The sequence below is a fragment of the Saccostrea echinata genome, unplaced genomic scaffold (genome assembly GCF_033153115.1).
Source record: "Saccostrea echinata isolate AGI-Se365-2 ecotype Australia unplaced genomic scaffold, CSIRO_AGI_Sech_v1 ptg000009l, whole genome shotgun sequence".
Taxonomy (NCBI): Eukaryota; Metazoa; Mollusca; class Bivalvia; order Ostreida; family Ostreidae; genus Saccostrea; species Saccostrea echinata.
In genome coordinates, this window is record NW_026889758.1 from 23,735,399 (window position 1) to 23,754,477 (window position 19,079).

Below are 19,079 nucleotides of genomic sequence, written 5' to 3' on the forward strand. Positions count from 1 at the left end.
TCCCTCATGATTGTCAAGGGGTTTCTGTTTCTTTGCCCCCCCCCCCCGCCCCCCCGTCTCAGAAACTGAACATCTTTCTTATGTACCTGCGTACCTCTACGCAAAATATGTGTGTGCAATGTAATCCCTCATCTGACTGCCCTCTTGAGAGTTGCATGCAACATGATGAGCGTGGGGGTTGAATGCTTCTGCTGGCTGGTCTTTACCGTCCATCACATCCCCAGTCTGGATTCCCAAGTTGTGAAGAATGACACAGGCAACCACATAAGACACAGCCTGTTCCGGGGTCGCTCTATTTGGTGTAATTTAGATATTAAATTTCAGGTACTTTTACAATTAAATAGCATTATATTTATGAAGAATTATGCAAACTTTCTTGCCTCAGAGTTCCTTGCAGACACGAAAACCGTCGTTTAAGAATACCAAAACTCTGTTCGATGAGCACTCTCGTTCGGCATAAGGAGGCGTTGAATCTTTGTTGTGCATCGGTTTGTGGGTTAAAGTATGGTGTCATCAAAAACCGCCTGCAGGGGTATCCAGAATCACCCAGTAAAAATCCATTATGTTCACCTGCATGTGAAAGCTTTTTTTAATTAATTACAGCGCTAATTCAAAATGCCCGTTTTCGGATTTTTTACATGTTGAAAACTTATCTATACCAAACTATTATTGAAACAACGAACAACAAAAATGTTTTTAAACCTCTCTCAAATTGTTGGCAAAGTGCAGATTCCCGCCAGACCCGACTGTCGTGTACGCTTCCAGGCCAGCTGGCACAAATGCTTGTAAAGCGGAACTTGGCATCACAAACCATCTAATCATAGCAAATAAATGAATAAAAAAAAAGTAAGCATAAAAAGAGGACGGGGGCTGGGTCAAAGAATTGTAAGCCCCAACTAAGTTGCAATTCAAGGCCTTTTACAAGCAAAAAAGGCCATAGCATACAGATATTCCAGACTTTGGAATGTATTTTAGTATTCAAACCATGACCGTGCTATAACTATGATGAAGGGGACACTTTTCACTTTAAGTTATAATTGAGAATTAAATGTCTCAAAAATAAAATTATCGCTTAATTAATTAATTAACCTTAAAAATACTGACCTGTACATTCAGCGAGTGATAGCCTTTTCTGTTAACGAAATCCTGTTCATTATTAGAGGGAGCTATAATTCTAACGAAAGTGCCATCTACACACCCAAGGGCATTTGGGAAACCTATATATAGAAAAAAGAAATATTAATAATAAATAATCTTGCATCAGTTGTCATTGCAGTTTTACTATCATTGGTCAAATAAAATACAAATATTATCGATAATCATCTATTAGAAATAAAATGTATTATATATAATAATATATGATATATTTATGCAAGCTATTGAAAAAATATCCACATACAAATTCTTAACTTTGTTCCAATATTTTTCTAATTAACTGGTTTTTAATTTGACAGACCCCCACCCATCCTCCTCCCGCAAAAGAGGAGAGAAAAGAGAACAAAAATGTAACTTTTTTCTTATGACTGTCAGATGCAAAAAAAAAATGGTTTTAATACAGCTGTTTTGTTTATATAGAATACATTCAAGTCTGAATTTATTTCTTGTTGATGACATTGGCATTAACTTTTCTTGATCTTAGCAAAGATATGGACTCTATGGGTATAACTTTTTTTGATTATGTGCATAATAATTTATTGCCTCTTGTCAGACAATCTTATTAGGAAAATTAATACTTGTAAACAAGCATATTTTTTTAAAAGTGGGGGGGGGGGGGGTTCAACCGAATAATACTCTGCATGATACAATCTCTCACCAAAGGGTGTATTATGCTTCGCTACAACAATATTAGTGAAGCGCAGCAGGAACGATAACTCTGGGTAGAGATTGTGCATGATATAGACGACCATTCCGGTGTACGAGTTACTCATTGTGGATGCTAAAAAGAAAGTAGAAAAGAAAAACAAGCAGAAGTAACGACCATACCAGCTATTTTGATGAATTCTTGTTTTGTTTGCCGTGCCTTTTCATCTCTGGGGAAGCTGATAAAGTGCCATCGAATACCAAGGATTGCATCTGTCACAGAACGACAGCATCTCCCAACAGTGGACTCAGATACATGCATACTGTCGCCTATAAGCTTGTGATATGCCCCAGTGGCCAAAAATCTTAGGCATGCAAGGAGCTGCAACAGCGGAGGTAAGGCATTGTTTTTGGTACTTTGGAGCAGATTTCTGCCGATCATATCTAGCAGATAGAGAACTGTTGCCCGACGAAACCGATATCTTTCGAAAATCTCGTCGTCATTATATATCTCTAAGGGATTAAGGTGGTCACGGATGACTCTTTTTGAGGGCCTGTTTCGAAGCAAGTTGTATCTCCGGCGTCTTCGTCCCGCCATATTTAATTTGCTTGAGTGTAGGTTTAAGGTAGAGTCTAAGTTACACTTAATTATTTGAGTATTTCCTCAAGATTGTCACTTGAGGAAAACTCAAATTTATGTGGTGATGGTGACTTGAGGGTGAGGTAAGAGGTTTGAGGAAAAAACTCACACTTGAGGCTGAGTTTTGACTTGAGGAAAGTTGGTGACGGCGGGGCCTGGTACTTTTATATGAAAATTTTACATATAAATCATTCTTTATGAACTTAAACTATTTTTTGCCCAAGAAGATGAAGTTATTAGTAGATATATACTTAAAAAAAGTATGTAGTGCTACATATTTGGCAAATGGATTAGAAAATAAGCTTACAGGTTTTAGTGCAAAAAGAAGCAATTGTAGTACATGTATTTAAACGAAGCAGTAAAATGAGGAAAAAATGCACATAATGATATAATGCAATACACAGTGAACATCATGTAAAACACACAACAGCAGTAGCAAGGGTTTGAGAGATTGAGGAAAAGAAAGATGCACAACCAACAGGTAGACAAACATATACAAAACAAAATAAACATATAAAACTAAAATGAAAGAAAACGTACAAAAACAAAAAAGAGAATGTCACAAAAAAAATTATGCACTAAAATAATAGATAAAAAGCGTAGCAAACACACACTCAAAACATGCAGATGGCATCAATAAAGCGACTAAAAATAAAATATAATAATAGAGTACTTACACACTTCATCGGAGTTTCACAAAAAACACTTTGGCATCTTTAAATTAATAAAATATCAATACTTACAGTTGAAGCCATTCCTAATGTTAAATGCAAGGAAAAAAAAGTCAAAATATTCAGGTTATTTTCATGAGATCAAATTTCAATCATATTGCAGATTTTATATCAAATACAAAAGTTATACTTGTAATTGATAAGCTTTATGTACTGAAGTGGGTGATATTTTTTGAAACAATTGATTTATTTTTTGTAACTCTAACATTTCCATCTGACTGCTTCTCTGAAAGAATATTTTCAAGGCCCTCTGCTCCTCCCCTGTCAAAAGCAAGTTTCAGATGACTGAATGCTAAACCAGACTGTGCAATCTTTTTAATCATATAATTCGAAAGACATGAAACCAAAGGCTGCAAAGTATTCAAACATTCAGTGGTCTTTGATTTGTATTCAATTGATGAAGAAATAAAATCAACACTGAAACTATGTTTCAACAATATTTCAGATGATAAGGCATGATGCTTTACCAATGATTGTAAAATCTTGACATCTTCAACAGCTGAATGTGCATTGTATGACACAGACATTGTATCCAGCACCAGTAATTCTAGTCTGTATGTGTCCCTCTTTGGAAGAACTTCTCTAAATACATGTAGAATATCTACAAAACCCTCAATGGGTAATGATCCACATGCTGGGTGATTTGATAATGTCTTAATATCACAGAATCAAATGCCTTTCCATTGTGGCACACAAGGATGGGCCTATGATATTTATTCAACCACAATTTAAATTCATTAAGGCAAGTCTCGATTTCAACACTCTGTACCTTCTCTTTGTGGCAAAAAAGTTCTCCTCCTACAACATGAAGGCCTGTTACTGCTGTTGCAGATGTTGTGATGGCACAGCTTGGTAGGACATATCTGTTAAAGATGTTGTCACCAGAAACACAGGCTAGCTGCACAATCTCTACAGAGGTACCTAACATGAACACAATATCAACATTTATTGTAATGAAATGGAGTACATGATATAAAAAAATATTATAAAGTGAACATGATACAATGTAATGTGAACACACTGTAGAGTAATAGTGTGTTTGCATTGTTTTCATAATATACTTACCTAAACCTGTAGTCTCTAGATCAAAAAATAAAAAAGTATTCTCATCATTTGATAAAGAAGATGAAGCAGGTGGCAATGTCCTGTCTGGTATTTCCTGCAGGTGATCAGGTTGTAAAGTGCCAGCCAGATCTATTGCTGACTCGTATGTTGTCCCCTCCTTAATCTCAGAAGTTGATACCTGTTGAATAGTAAACACATACAGAATTGTACAAAACTTTCAAAATCATAAATTATTAAAGGGTAGTTTAAATTATCAAAATATGTGCAATCCAATTCAAGTACCTGTTTATTTGTTTGATATGAGTTCCCTTCTACGTTTCTTACACTCCACACTGCTTTTCACAATCTTCTGATAATCTCTTTTCCTGGAAGCTTTACTTATGTAAGAATTGGTGTGCTTTCCTGGAGAAAGAAGCGAGTTTTCATACACCTGAAAGTGTTTATGAGATTATATAATAGATAATAAAATGTGTATTTCTTTTATAGATAATTATATATATACAACAAAATGAGTTGGAAATGTTAATTACCAGTTAAATAAATACAAACCCTTGTGAATGTTTGAAGACCTATGTTTTTATGAGCCACAGCTGCAGCAACTCTAAATGATGTTGACTCGGATGCACTGTAAAAGTTTGTCTTTGGGTTTTTGGTGGCTACAGTGTGGTTAAAACTTTCATTGGTCTGGGTGCTACCCACTTTTAACAGTTTCTCAGAATTTGCAGCATATTCTTCAAACATTGTCGTCAGATCTAACTGTAGATCTTCTTCTGCCATATATTTACCATATGGCAAACTCGTTGGTTTATACGTGGACGGACTTTTCACGAATCTGCAAGAGGAAAACAACTAAACTGAAAAAATGACTTATTTTTTAAAAAAATATTGTGCATCATTCTTTAGAAATTTTACTAAAACACTTACCCACACCATTCAGAACATCTTGAATGATCACCAAAAACATGTCGAGGAATGGCCTCCAAGTTTTTCTTCATGCTGGCAGCATCTTCACTTCCCTTAACAGCATAGGCAAAGCATTTTGTAAGGTGATTAATTGCTTTTGGTCCAAGATTATTATATTTTTCTTCCTTTCTGAGTGAATAAAGCTTGTTTGTGACATTTTTTTGGTATGGTTGAAATTTGAGAATTTTTCTAGTGATTCATCAAATGATGCCCGAGCCCTACAAGTATATTACAAAATCATTTAGCAATTAATAAACCGTAAATACAGTAATTCTCAATTCAGTATGAAATGTACAATTTTTATAACATAAAATTATTACCTTGAGATAGTAGTAGTATCATTATCCATGATTAGTTTTTTCACATGGAATCCCTTGGATTTTAATTCACTGAGCATTTCCACTGCCATATCTGACTCCATTGCCTTGGAGGATTTTGTCCAATTTTTCCTACAGTCATGTTCATTAGGATTTTCCTTGTCCACAGCCCTGTCGCGAAATCTACATTTCTTACAACGTACAGCGTAACTTAAGACTTTTCCTGTGTTAACGCCTATCATACTTCCATGACCTGAAATTTAAAAACAATGTGTTCAACTAAATTTATATAAACATGTATAACATCAATATTGTAGTAAATATTGGAATAAAATAAGTATTTTAAATACACACCAGATAAGCTAGCATAGTTCCTTCCACTTCCTCTGGTTTGCCAGCCAGCATCGAAGGAAACAGCCTGGTCATCTTGACTTTGACAGCTGCGAATGCAAATAAACAAGAATAACTTACTCTCAAATAAAACAGAAAATGAAATAATATACATGTTGGTTCATTACAAAGTATAAAATGATGTAAATTATGCTATAATTATACATGTTCTTACTTTGGTACCAAAATACTATTGATATAAATTCTCTTCACCTTCTACTTTCAGCTCCAATTGCATGACTACATGTTTCACTGGCAACTGCTTCAAATGCAGATCCTGCCTCCCGTTCCCTTCTGGTTGGGGATATGCTAGGAAGGTTCAATGCAGCCAGTAAATTGTTGACAACACTCTCCCCAATACCACAGAATATCATTGCTGAAGTTTATTTATAAATTATTAAACTATGTCAATATATAAACATGTATTATTAGTCAGTTCAGAGTGAACTGTTATGTTTCATAGAGAAGCTAAAATCAATCTAATTGCAATTTATTCAAAAAGATTAATTATTTATGAACTGACTTGCACCTAATTTTGAGTTAACATCCCATATGTTGTTGGCATGACGTTTTCCAGTGGGCACATAGTTTATTTTGTGACAATTACAACATTTTACGTGGAGAAGACTCCCTGAAATTCAGTATAAAGAATTACAAGATATTCAGTCTAATCAAATGTTTACACAAAACACAGTAATAAGTCAAGAGTTACATACACCAAGGCCATATCTACTTTCTCCAATGTATGATGACAAATGTAATGCCTGTCCACAGTTTGAGCACCTTTAATAATAAAAATAATATATGTGTGATAAAATTTTAAGATGTACTTCATTTTGACATACCGTTCACGGTAGCTCAGTCGGTAGAGCGCTCGCTCCGTGATCGGGAGGTCGTGAGTTCGAATCTCGGCCGCGACAGACCTAAATCGATAAAAAATAGGTAGCAACTGTTCCTTCGCCATGCTCTCGGCACTTTGAAGTGAAAGTTGCGGGTCCTTCGGATGAGACCTTAAAAACCGAGGCCCCGTGTCACGGCAGGCGTTGGCACGATAAAGATCCCTCACTGCTCAATGACCCTGAGTGCCGAGTAAAGGTCAAAATTTGAAGCCCTTCACCGGTATATGGTGACGTCTCTATATGAGTGAAAAATTCTCGAATGGGACGTAAAACAATATACAATCAATCAATCAATCATTTTGACATTTTTTAATTGTAAAACCAAACTTATATAAAACTGTTCGAATATAAATGTACATACCCTTTCTCCAGTCCTTCTGCTAAAACATCGAGTTCAACAATATGTCTCCCTTGTACCGACTGTTCTGCGTTGTATATACAGGAGTCTTCATCTTCACACTCATCTGACTCGGAATCTTTTTCATCTATGTTTTCATCTATGCACATCTCACAATCATCTTAAAGTTTAAATATTAATTTCATTACACAATTCCCAGATTGAGTACAACTCTGCAATATTCAGATTACTTCAAAAGCTCATTTTAATATACTTTATATACCTGAAGTAGATGAAGATGTCAATAAATTTGAGTAGGAATGGTCATGTCCTATGGGCCTATATGTATCTTCATGTTGGGACGGTTTCCTCAATTTTCCTTCAAACTGGCCATGCCAATTTCTTTTTCGTTGTATGAAAGAAGTCAAGTTGAATTGACAAGTTTGTCTGAACAATAAGTATATTAAAACATCTATTAATGGTGACAGAAAGCTTGCACCGTGATGAAGTGATATGCTGGGCATACCAGAAATTGAAAACGTATAAAAATTATCTTACCTTCATTACTTTCATGCGTGTAGAAATGGTCATGTTCAATGACTTCAACCAAAGACAAAGCATGTCGGCGATCACTTCATTTTCTCTCCTATCCGCTATCGCATAACATTTACACTGAACATTAATTCATTATGCCGGTTTCTAACCGGTTATTTACATACTAGTTATTTCAGCGCTTAATTCTTGGTCGACATTATCGTCACATAAAGCGTTTAAAAGACCTGTATATTAAAATTATCTTTCTTACAAAAGAGTTCCATTTTCGGGTTCCTGTTTAATTCGCTACATGGAAAATTCTCGTTTTCGCCGGAAGAAGCTAGAGTTTCACCGGAAATGCAGCCATTATGACGTTGTAGCATTCGTCCTTAAATTTAGGTACAAAATGCTGAACTTTTCAAGATTATTCTAACTTTTATAGATAAATGTCGTCGTTTTTAATTTTTTCAATGAAAATTTATGTTCAGTTCGAATGGAAACCTAAAATATTACTACACTGTAGTTGGCATCTAATCTGCAGACATAAAAATACTGATAGTTTGCTCAACCTCCTTTTCAGCTTTGCATACAAAGATGAACACGAATATTTAATTTTTATTTGAAACACGCAAAGGTAGTTGTAAAAGGGTTGTTTTGTTCTCCCTTAGTGATCTGTTATTTATATGAAGGCATCTCAAACATTTATTTTTAGAGAAAGAAATGCACGATGATCGTAATGTATTTTTGTAAATGTCCTTACAACAGATTTTCAATACCACTTTACTTTCTACATGTTCAGGAAATCGAGAAAGCATAGGAAAACTGTGCAATCACTTATTTTCGTGGGGGTTTAATTTTGCTGTTTTCGTGGTTTTGAGGGCCAAGGAACTCATTCCCAACAAATTGTAAAAGTTCCATACTGCAGTATGATGTTTCTCCTTAAGGTATTCAATGTATAATGAAGGGATTTTGAAAATTTTTATTCATTTTAAACTAGTTAAAATTCATTTCTAGATAACGATGAAAGTGAAATGAACCAAATTCACATGTCTGATAACAAATAAGAAACTGATCATTTTGCACCTTTAAAAGTTTTTGAAGAGCTATCTGCCCCTTATGAAAAGAAGAAAATTTTAATTTTGTCAAAATATCTGTGGTAAATGATTGATTTTATTTAATATTTTAATAAAGAGAGAAATTATGCATATTTTCACCAAGAGATTGGTATGAAATTCAAGTTACTTTTTACAATATCTTAATAAAACATGCACAGCGCATAGACTTCAATGTAAAATTCAAGGTGCAATTCATTGCACAGTACTTAAAATTTTGTAAATTCCTTTGGTGGAGTATTTTTATTTCAAAACACCTTCAAAATGCTACCACGATTAATCATTCCAGACTATTCATTTATGGGGTACAAAATATTGTTGTTATACATTGAATACCTTAAACCACGAAATCAAATCCCCTCAAACCAGTACTTTTTCCTTAAACCTCGAAAATTTGACATCACAAAATAAGTGACTTAAAAGTAAGCAGAGACTTTTAGTTTAAATGTACAGGAAAAAATAAAGAAATTATATTACACAACAAGTTTAATTTTATATACCTATTTATCTGACAGTTGTTTCAAATTTTGATTTTTAATATCGTGCAAATGGCAGCAGACAATGCGTTTGGTAATGACTGGATCGATATTTAGCCTTTCCTGACTAAGAACTCGGTGTTTGGCACCGTTTAAAGAATCTGTTTTAGGTTTATCACTGAGTAAACATGTGCCAACACTTTTCTTTGTACTGCCCTATCTAGAAACCAATGAAAGCCCTCCCTCTTTCTATCTTTAGTCATGTTTTTTAAGTAAATTCTTGTTAAAATGTCTTTTTAAATAATGCTACTCCTTTGGTAGCTCCACTGATCATTTGTTAATCTAAAAATGCTTCTGTTGACTCGCCGGTAAACTTTCTGCCCAATTTGGTGTTAAAAGTCAGTAATTTCAACTTTGTACATCACACTGTATTAGTACTCTGTTAGATTCCTTTGATCAAGTTAATTACAGCAAACATCCTTTATAACGTATCTCAAGGAACTGTGTTGAATCCTACGTTATAACCGGTGTACGTTATAAACGGAGACCGGAAGTACTCAGTACAGCACACCTTTACCGTAATAACTTTTCAAACCGCTAGTGTGTTATTAATATTGTCGTGTAACCAAGTTAATATTGGTTACTAACTCAATAGAGTAATAAAGGCTGGTGCCTTACTTTAAACAGGCGACAGCAAACATGGTACAGTAAACATACTTAGGATGGGTGAGTCCAGGCATGCATCAAGGATAACAACACAGGTAACAATAATGTAGACAGGAAAACAGGTATATAAACGGGGTAAACGTGTTCTTAGTAAGGCATCAGGACCAGGACTGAAGCTTAATACGGAGCATCACGTGACATGCCCAGTATGCGGATAAACCAGGGTCTGAGGTCATGTACACAGAGAGTTGGGAGAATTTAAAACCTAATTTTACCACATTCCTCCCCGTTTTGTTTAAAAGGACTTGATCATAGTAAAATATATATATATATGATTCAGGGAATTAAACAATGTTAACTGGTCGAAACAATATTCAGACCTATGATAACAATGAATAATTATAAACATTCTACAAAAACTTGGTCGGAAAATATCCAGACCTAAAATTCTGCAGAAACCGTCATATGTATAGAACAGCTAACAGTTTTTAACATTTATACAGTCGACGACTATTCTAGACTGTCTGTTTAAGTAATTGCTGTATGGGAACTTGTAGCTTTGCAGCAACGAGGCTAGCAACATAACCAATGAATGCCGGAGTGTTGATATCTCCACCTTCTGGTTTCATATATGGAGAATCTGTTTCCAGAAGAATCAAGTTCAAAGGGAAGGACTGAAGGCCTGCAATTTTGTCAGCACTAGAGTTCTCAACAGCACCAGTGAAACCAAAATGAACATTGGAGTAGCTGTTCATCCATTCCTGGACCAACTCCGAGTCTCCAATAAAGCAATGGACACGAATAGGCAGATCGTACTCGCAAAACCTCTGTAGAATCTTCATGCAACATGCGTGCACATTCATGCCAATCCTGTCTGAAAGGGTTCCTCTCAGATGTAAAATCAACACCTTGTCCTTACGTACAAGGGAAAGTGCTTTCCGAAAAATATCTTCCTGGCGTCTCCACAGCTTTAAGGGAACTGTTCGATCCAAACCAATTTCCCCTAAACCAACAATATATGTTGAATCCAGTAAATTCTTCATGTGGTGATATCTCTCCTCTGTGAGTTCGTCTGCATGTTTTGGATGCACACTCAGGGCTATACCAAAGGGTCCACCAGGATGCAAGTATTCTGGATGTGTTGAGGGCTCACTATATATAATCACACTTCCTACAGTGTCACATCTAGATTAGGCTGACAATCACTCTGATTGGAGTAGGTAAGAATATCTTCCACCGACTTTCCAGAAGAAAAGGGGCGTCTCCAGATTCGAGAACAGGTCCTGTCCAGATGGAAATGACTATCAAAGGCCTCGTCTACAGTCGAATCCACGGTAGGGACCTGAACATCCTCAGTGTTTGGAGCAAATGATGTGTCGCTTGTAACACGTCCATGTGCACGAAATTCTTCGCGCTGCATGGGCTTCAAAAGTGACAATAGGGCAACCAAACATCTCCAGTGAAAGAGAGCAGCTGGAGAATTGATTGGTGACAGCTTGAATCCCTCAGATGATTCTGTCCATCCCTGATAAGAACAAAGTCTCTTCATGAATGTAACAGTGTCCGGATGTACGACTGCATTGAAGGAATCATCTTCGTGGAGTTCAAGTAGTCTACTGCTGCAAATAAATCTGCATGATGTCCTATTGCACTCTTCACCAGAGACTCTAACTCAGGAATCTGGAGTTGACACAAGGCGGACTCACCTAACGAACGTAGGGGCCTAATGTCGTTGAAAATCTTAGGAAGATGGGTCCTCTGTACGTGACGCTTGATCTTCCTCTCCCTCCTCTCACATCCTGGAAATGGGCACTTTTGAAGAAGTAGTGGAGGGTGGAGAGTGACTTGAAGGTCTCGTAGTGGACTGTCACTGTCAAGGCGCACTCGCTTCGAAGGGGTTCAGTGTTCGATTCCTTAGTAACAACCACGCGAACACTGCTGGTCTTCTTCTGGTTGGCTGGAGTAGGTGTCTTGACAGGAAGAGTCTTTTTCCTGGACCGTCGAGCTTCTTGGTCGATGAAGGACAATCTTTATACGCCGTATCACGGAGAACGGAAATAACTGGGAACATGCACATCGGAAGAATCCTGTTCAGGCATGGAACATTCTTTATCCGCCGTGTCATGAACCAGAGAGGTTTCCGCCATACCATGTACTTCGGAAGAATCTTGTCTCTGTGGCATGGGTGAGAGTGAAGATGAATGTATACGCACATCCCCTCTGAAGTAGCAGATGAAAACGTAACTGATGGACGCATTTGCTTCCTAGATCGAGGTTTCTTGCTCAGTGACGGCAAGTGGTCATCAACCCATCTCTCTGGACAGAAGATCGTACTACATTCCCTTCTAGTCGTATCGATCCATTTTGAATCTTTCAAGTCCTTAGCCTGTTGGTACTGTCGAACGATTATGTCACAAATAGTGTTGTGAGACGTTCCATCGTTGAGAAGAGCGTACACTAGTCTCTATGGATCGACTAAACTTCTCGATGATGTACTCCTTCTCACAAAGTCGACATAATGTTCACCTCTTTCCTGGCGAATAGTTCTGCTGGACCTATCTGTCTTCCATGATCTCTTATAAGATGCAATTGTATCAATAATAATTTTATATATATATATATATATATATATATATATATATATATATATATATATATATATATACTAGTATATAAAACAAATACTAAGGGACTTGATCCTGGTCTATATGGTCCACTTTTTGATCAACTGAAAAAAATCATAACATAAGTATACTGGAACTTATCAGTAGTGCAAATGTCAAGCATATAACATTCTACTGATGTGATCAGAACCATATGTTATTTAAAATATACATATAAATTTTATTATTGACATACTGGTTTGTTAACTACTACGGTCACATTTCGGACAAAGGTAGTAAGCTAATTTATCAGAGGCTTCTTTTGAAATGCTTACACAGGAACCATATTACATTTCACGGCATTCATCACACTGAATCATAAACGAACTCGTATAAGGACCACGACAAATACAAAACTGATTAGTTTTAGCCCTAGTATTCGATGGTGTTTGATCAAGGATATTACGGATCCATTCCGGAACTTCGCGATCTTTACACAATTTAATCCGGTCATGATTCATGATTAAAGTTTTCCCACGAAGCTTGACTCTGTACAAGTACGCAGATAATTTCCTTACTGCTACTCCAGGTCCTTTCCAAGGAGGGGTTAGTTTACGACACTTACCCTGTACTGTCGCCGTATCAAGAACATAGACTACATCTCCAATTTATAAGATCTTTCTAATACTTTTAGATCATAGTCACGTTTCAAGATCGTTTCAAGATACTTTTCGTAGTTTTCAGGGTATTCCTAGCTGTTTTATGAGCAACTGTTATGTTCCTGATCAGGTTAGCTAGGTATTGGTCCACATCTGGGTATTGCTGTCCTCCTGGTAATGGGTAAACTAGGTCCACAGGTTGTGCGATTTTAGGACCAAGCATCAGCATGTTGGGTATAAAACCCCTACTACGATTCACACAGGATCTCAGTACACCTGCTATTTGGGGTATACTGTTATCCCAGTCCACTGGTGTTTTGGATACAAAGTATCTTACAGCATCCATTAAAGTCCTATTGAATCGTTCCACTTGCCCATTTGCAGATGCTCGATAGGGAGTTGTCTTAGTTTTATGAATTTTGAGTACTTCACAAAGGTCGGGAAATAGTTTATTGTTAAAACTGGTTCCCTGGTCTGTAAATATTTGCACGGGGTAACCAAATCGTGTGAAGAACCCATTCACTGCAATTCGTGCTGTTACTTCTGTTGTTTGTGATGGCAGGTTCGTTTGACGGTTCGGTATTTCCAATTGCTAGGCCATCAGTATGGATAAGGGATTGGTCTATAGCCCCGATCCCTTCTCGTTTCCCTCTTTTTTTGGGACTCCCGAAGGTAACGTTCTTTGTGGTGCGGTTGGTCTTTTTGAGGTTCGGACACTCACTTTTGCAATGTCCCACTCCACCACAAAAGAAGCATTTCCGCGCAGGAGAGGGATATCTTGATGTTGCTGGTGACTGCAATTCCGAGGTCTTCTGCTGTCTGAACGTCCTCTGGCAAGGGCCTCCATTTATTTGATGATGGTTTGCATGTCAGACTTTAAAGAGCCAAGATGACTTTCAAGCCTTGAACATGCGCTCTCGCATCCCATCTTCTGATGCCACTGCCCTCACCTGCAGCTCCTTATCAACCTGTTCTTCTCTAAATGAGATCTCCCTTTTCTTCCCATAGATCGCAGTATGGTTATACTGGAAACTTTTCAGATGATGTATAGTTTCCTCAATTGTCAAAGGATGCTGGTTAATGGCATATTGGCCAGCTTCCTTATCCAAGCCTGTTTGAGCATGTACTCTTCAGGTAAACTTTCGTAAGCACAGAGGGCTAACTGAAAAAAGTCTATCAGCCCACTCCTCCAAACTTTCTCCGGTCCCCTGAATTAGTGAGTTTATTTTTAATTAAGCCGTTTCAAGTATTTCTTTGTACCCGGAACGTTTCTCCAATTTTTGCATTAACTACAAAAATTCAATATCCACATTTTGAGTAATAATTTTGGCGTAGTACTCACTAGCCTTTCCTTCCAGGCACCACCCAAAATAATCCTTAGATTCCTGAGGCCTCCAGTTTTTAACTTCAGCTAATCTCATGATTTTTTGCTGGAAGGCCTTCCAGGAATCAGAGCCATCATACCTCAATGTTTTTGGTAAGGGGTCGATACGATCTGGCCTCCAATTTCGTATTGGTTGGGGTGGTGGCTGCTGAAGTTGCAATTGTTGCGGATGCTGCTGTACAGGTTGTGCTAATTCTTGTTGAACCTGTGGATGCATATTTTGAGGTAATTGTTGTGCTAATTGTTGTTGTGGTATTGGCTGTTGCACTTGTGCAATGTTTTGTTGCACCGGCTGTGGATTTTGTGTTGCACTAAATGATGCACTCACTGGCATATTTGAGGGAGCCTGTGCACTAATTCCACCTACCCTAGGATACACTGAGTTTTGTAAGTTCAACTTATTTGAACTATATGAATCCTCCAAGGGAGTTGGCAAGATGTAATTCTTTGTCTTTAATTTTGCACCCCCTGCTGCCCATTTGTTTTCAATTTCCTTATTTTTCAAGTCAATTAATGACTGAACATTGTTCATAAATCCATCTGCTGTGGTGGTGGTAACAGCTTTTGCCGGTGAATTCATGATGGAATTGTCAGGGCTTTGATGAGTAGAAGACTGAGACTGCTGGACTTGATCAGTGCTCGCGGTTGCACCTGATTCCTGACATCATTCTCATATGCATCTACGGAATTAGTTCATTATCCCATAGTTGAGAATGACAATTTAATTCTGGGTTTTCCTCGAAACTGATGGAACTTAGCGTTTCTTGGTTCAGATTTAAATATGGAATGGACTGGAGGTTATACGAGCTTATGAAGTTACCCATTACTGCGCGAGCTTGGAGAATTTTTTCAGCTGTAGCAGGGCCAACGCCTCTTATAGTAGTTAATTCTTCTTTTCCAGCGAAATTGATTCTCAACATTGTAACTAATAGTTAAGGTCTAACTTTAATAAATAAAAGCCTGAACTAACTTTTCAAAGTAGTAACAAACCAATTAAATATACAATATTAAACAATGTTCTTTACTTTGAGTAAAGCCAGAACACTGTAAATAAGAAAAACTTTTTTTTCCAACTGTACTTCACTCGATTGTTCTTTACTTTATTTAAAGCCAGAACAACAAGTGTAGAAATAAATTACAAAAAATGAAAAATTTCTAGTGCTCTCTCATTTGTTCAAGAACAATTGCTTGAAAAGTGTCTATAAATAGTCAAAAATGAAAAAAAAAATCACATATGCAATGCCTACATGAAATAGAAAGAAATAAAAATCAATTGAAATTCTGAATTTAAAAAAAATTAATGTACAATTTGTTTTTTTTTAAATACTATACTCCTTACAACCAGTAAACAATTTATTTATTTATTAATGTTGCAACTAGTACTTTAATAAATAAATTGGAATTATAAAGGAACAGTTACCAATATATACAAGTACTAATGTGTTCCAGTTTATTGAGGAAAATATTTAAGTTCAATTTCAATTGTAAATAGTTCAGACAATTACTAAGGTATTGTAGGATTTACAGTATTAAATACTGTCAGCAGTAATAGAGCAAATAAACTTTAAAAATAAACTTCACTTTGTTTAATAAAGTTTTACTTTTCTTTGAAAATCTTTTAGAAAGCAAAACCGGATGTTGACTTCTATTTAACAGGAAGTTACAAATATTGCGCCAAAACGTCACTGTCAGATTGGCGCCGAAGCGTGAAAAAATGGCGTCCGACAAGACGAGTGACAAGTAAACAAAATGCCAAAAAAAATGTCAAAAAACTATTCTAAGGGACAAAATTAATACAAAAAATATGCATTATATCTATTAAATATATGAAAAGCGTAATGCAGAAGATATTACTCACGTGCTTATTGAAAACACGAGTGACAAGGAAAAAATATTAATTTGATACACAAAAAATATGTAGGCTTGCAAAAAATATCACACACAACGTTTATTGAAACGCACGTGTATGAAAATATAGTTTCAAAATATATACATGTATAAGTTTCAAAAATATGCGAAAGTACACAACGTTTATTTAAACGCTCGTATACAAAAAAAAATGTAATAGTAAAAATGTAGCACACTACGTTTATTAAAACGCACGTGTACTAGTTAAAAAAAAAACAAAACAAATAGTTTATTTACAAAATTTCACGACCAAAAGTTAAATGGACATGGCCTAATTGTTGGAACCTCGTGCTTCCAACGTTTAAACAACGCCCGTGCACGACGAGTTTCCGTAAAAAGTGTCACAAAATGACCGGGAATAATTTAACAGAATTTGGTAAATACTGAGTTTACCCGTGACGCCAAAATTATCGTGTAAGTGTAGTCTACAGCAGTCGTACTAACGTTAAAATAACGCCCGTGCGACAAATTTATCTACACAGTAGTTTGCAGAAAAGTAGGACCATTCTAATTAATATTGTCGTGTAACCGAGTTAATATTGGTTACTAACTCAATAGAGTAATAAACAGGTTGGAGAGAATACTCGCAATCGGGTATTATCCGTGAAATCGCGTATAGACCCTGAAATCAGGGTATCGTTGTATCCGCGAAATCGAGTGAAGGCGTCATAATCACCTTATAAAACTTAAACAATGCGATGGCGCATTTTGCCGACTCAACTTTCACCTAGAGAAAAATGTTATCTAAAGGTATCACTAGCCAAGTAACAATCTGGAAGTCTGAATTAATGCGCATATGGCAACAAATACCCATGGAGCTTACCACAATTCATGATCTGCACCCAAACAGGCGTTCGTTCTGCTTTTTATATTTTATAATGTTAAAAGTATTTGCAACTTCTTCAAGTTCATACCCAACACAACAGAACTGAAAAATATCGCAAGTCGGGATTATTTTGTATTTTCACATCAATGCGACAAACATGAACAATTTGTAAATATCTCAAATTATATGGAAACACATTTCAAACACAAAATAATGTCACTTGTAAACAGACTGTCTATAGTATCCAATTATGCGTCATTAACTGCTTTCATATTCATCTTGTGCCTAAAATCAAATTTATTATAAACTATTTAATGGTTAAAGTGTTTCAAATTACAGCTTAAAGGTGCTTGGACACAGAATTGGAGTGAATATTTTCTTAAATTTTCTGTATAATTTCATGACTTATATGTTGCTATAGCATTTCATACTAAAATATACTAAAAACCTTATTTCATCTCGAAATTTTTAAAAATTCAAATTTCTGGACGCGTTGGATTAACACATCCTTGCGCTTTCACATATTTTAATTTTATTCTTAATACTTAAGAAAAGTGGCAATTTTGTGGTGTATTAATGAAAAATATTAAAATTATAACCCAGAAAATTTAGAGTAGAAATGTTCGAAAGCAAAACCCACTCACAGTATTGTATGTCCGTACTTAGTGGTGTGTGCAGAGTTTAACAATTGAACACACCCGGTGAATCGTAATCATTAACAATAACAGAGCTCGTGCCCTGTTTACAAAAACAGTTTACGTTTCACGGGTGTGTTCAATTTGTTAAACTTTGTACACATCACAGAGCATGGACTGACAATACTGCTGAGTTGGTTTTGCTTTCATACATATCTACTCTGAATTTTCTGGATTATAGATGTAATATTTTTCATTAAAACATCACAAAATCGCTTCTTTTCTTAAATATTAAGAATAAAGTTAAAATTTGTGTAAGTGCAAAGATGTGTTAATCAAACGCGTCCCGGAATTCGTAGTTCCAATAATTTCCAGATAAAATTAGTTTTTAATCATATTTTTGTGTGAAATGCTATTGCAATATATAAGTCCTGATATTATACAGAAAATTTGAGAAAATACTAAGTTCAAATCTGTGTCTAAGCACCTTTAAAGCCAATATAATGCGTACATACGTATAGTTTTTGGGGTTGGGGGTGTCGAGAGTTGATTTTTTTTTTTTTTGGCCATTTACACATATTTGCAGAATAGCATTCTTTACATATATCTTGTATCAGTACATATGCTTTACAAACATAGAATGACAAATAAAGCTTATTTCCAGAAATTATGAAAATGCGACATAATATGTCTTCTTCTTTTTTTAAATTATCAAAATTTCCTCTGGATACAACATGCCTCCAACGTTTTAGCAAAGACAATGATGTTCTCAGCAACACAGATTGTGAGAGAAAATAACTGTTGATCGTTTAATTTCGCTGAGTCGTCAATAATTTACCATTTTCGGCGACTTATTAGGAAAAAAATCAATCATAAATTATTCCTTGTCCGATGGCAACTTCTTGGACCATCTCGGACAAGCGAAAAACAACCTCCAATGTGTTATGCACGTGTCCAAGAGGCACCCCCTTTCAAAATAATTAAAATAAAATGTGCAATGTTATGGTAGAGTTTGGTGCTTATATATTCATTGCGTGATAAAGGGGAAAGATCTATTCACCTGATAAAATCATATTCCCTATATTGCCCTCTTGAGTGAATAGAATTCTTCATATCTCCAAAACATTCACGTAA

General features: G+C 36.0%; 3 protein-coding genes across 3 annotated transcripts; all 3 read right to left on the minus strand.

The window, feature by feature from the left end:
- Nucleotides 1–96: 96 nt before the first annotated feature.
- LOC133182558 (putative nuclease HARBI1) lies at nucleotides 97–2,398 on the minus strand. The gene is made up of 5 exons (XM_061317405.1): nucleotides 1,984–2,398; nucleotides 1,105–1,217; nucleotides 703–814; nucleotides 381–570; nucleotides 97–292 (listed from the first exon to the last, which is right to left on the minus strand). Exons 1-5 carry the CDS (start codon nucleotides 2,396–2,398, stop codon nucleotides 97–99), a joined length of 1,026 nt encoding a protein of 341 aa, XP_061173389.1.
- Nucleotides 2,399–2,448: 50 nt separating this feature from the next.
- Nucleotides 2,449–4,463, minus strand: LOC133182560 (uncharacterized). The gene is made up of 6 exons (XM_061317406.1): nucleotides 4,452–4,463; nucleotides 4,237–4,414; nucleotides 3,941–4,092; nucleotides 3,639–3,824; nucleotides 3,378–3,482; nucleotides 2,449–2,601 (listed from the first exon to the last, which is right to left on the minus strand). The coding sequence occupies exons 1-6, from the start codon at nucleotides 4,461–4,463 to the stop codon at nucleotides 2,449–2,451; spliced, it is 786 nt and encodes a 261-aa protein (XP_061173390.1).
- A 59-nt stretch (nucleotides 4,464–4,522) lies between these two features.
- On the minus strand, nucleotides 4,523–6,144 carry LOC133182561 (uncharacterized). Its single transcript, XM_061317407.1, has 6 exons — nucleotides 6,120–6,144; nucleotides 5,867–5,956; nucleotides 5,520–5,769; nucleotides 5,161–5,388; nucleotides 4,786–5,068; nucleotides 4,523–4,666 (listed from the first exon to the last, which is right to left on the minus strand). Exons 1-6 carry the CDS (start codon nucleotides 6,142–6,144, stop codon nucleotides 4,523–4,525), a joined length of 1,020 nt encoding a protein of 339 aa, XP_061173391.1.
- Between the last annotated feature and the right edge of the window lie 12,935 nt (nucleotides 6,145–19,079).

What these genes read in the sequence shown, in the direction of transcription:
- LOC133182560 (XM_061317406.1), bottom strand. An exon ending in TCAAGATTTTACAATCATTG is followed by an intron (nt 3,483 to 3,638) that starts GTAAAGCATCAT and finishes ATGATTAAAAAG; the next exon opens with ATTGCACAGTCTGGTTTAGC. An exon ending in AGAAGCAGTCAGATGGAAAT is followed by an intron (nt 2,602 to 3,377) that starts GTTAGAGTTACA and finishes TTCATATAAAAG; the next exon opens with TACCAGGCCCCGCCGTCACC.
- LOC133182561 (XM_061317407.1), bottom strand. Translation starts at nt 6,144, where the DNA reads ATGCAATTGGAGCTGAAAGTAGAAG. An exon ending in ATTGGAGCTGAAAGTAGAAG is followed by an intron (nt 5,957 to 6,119) that starts GTGAAGAGAATT and finishes TTGCATTCGCAG; the next exon opens with CTGTCAAAGTCAAGATGACC. An exon ending in AGATGTTCTGAATGGTGTGG is followed by an intron (nt 5,069 to 5,160) that starts GTAAGTGTTTTA and finishes TTCCTCTTGCAG; the next exon opens with ATTCGTGAAAAGTCCGTCCA.
- LOC133182558 (XM_061317405.1), bottom strand. Translation starts at nt 2,398, where the DNA reads ATGGCGGGACGAAGACGCCGGAGATACAACTTGCTTCGAAACAGGCCC. An exon ending in ATCACTCGCTGAATGTACAG is followed by an intron (nt 815 to 1,104) that starts GTCAGTATTTTT and finishes TGCTATGATTAG; the next exon opens with ATGGTTTGTGATGCCAAGTT. An exon ending in TTGCCAACAATTTGAGAGAG is followed by an intron (nt 571 to 702) that starts GTTTAAAAACAT and finishes TTTCACATGCAG; the next exon opens with GTGAACATAATGGATTTTTA.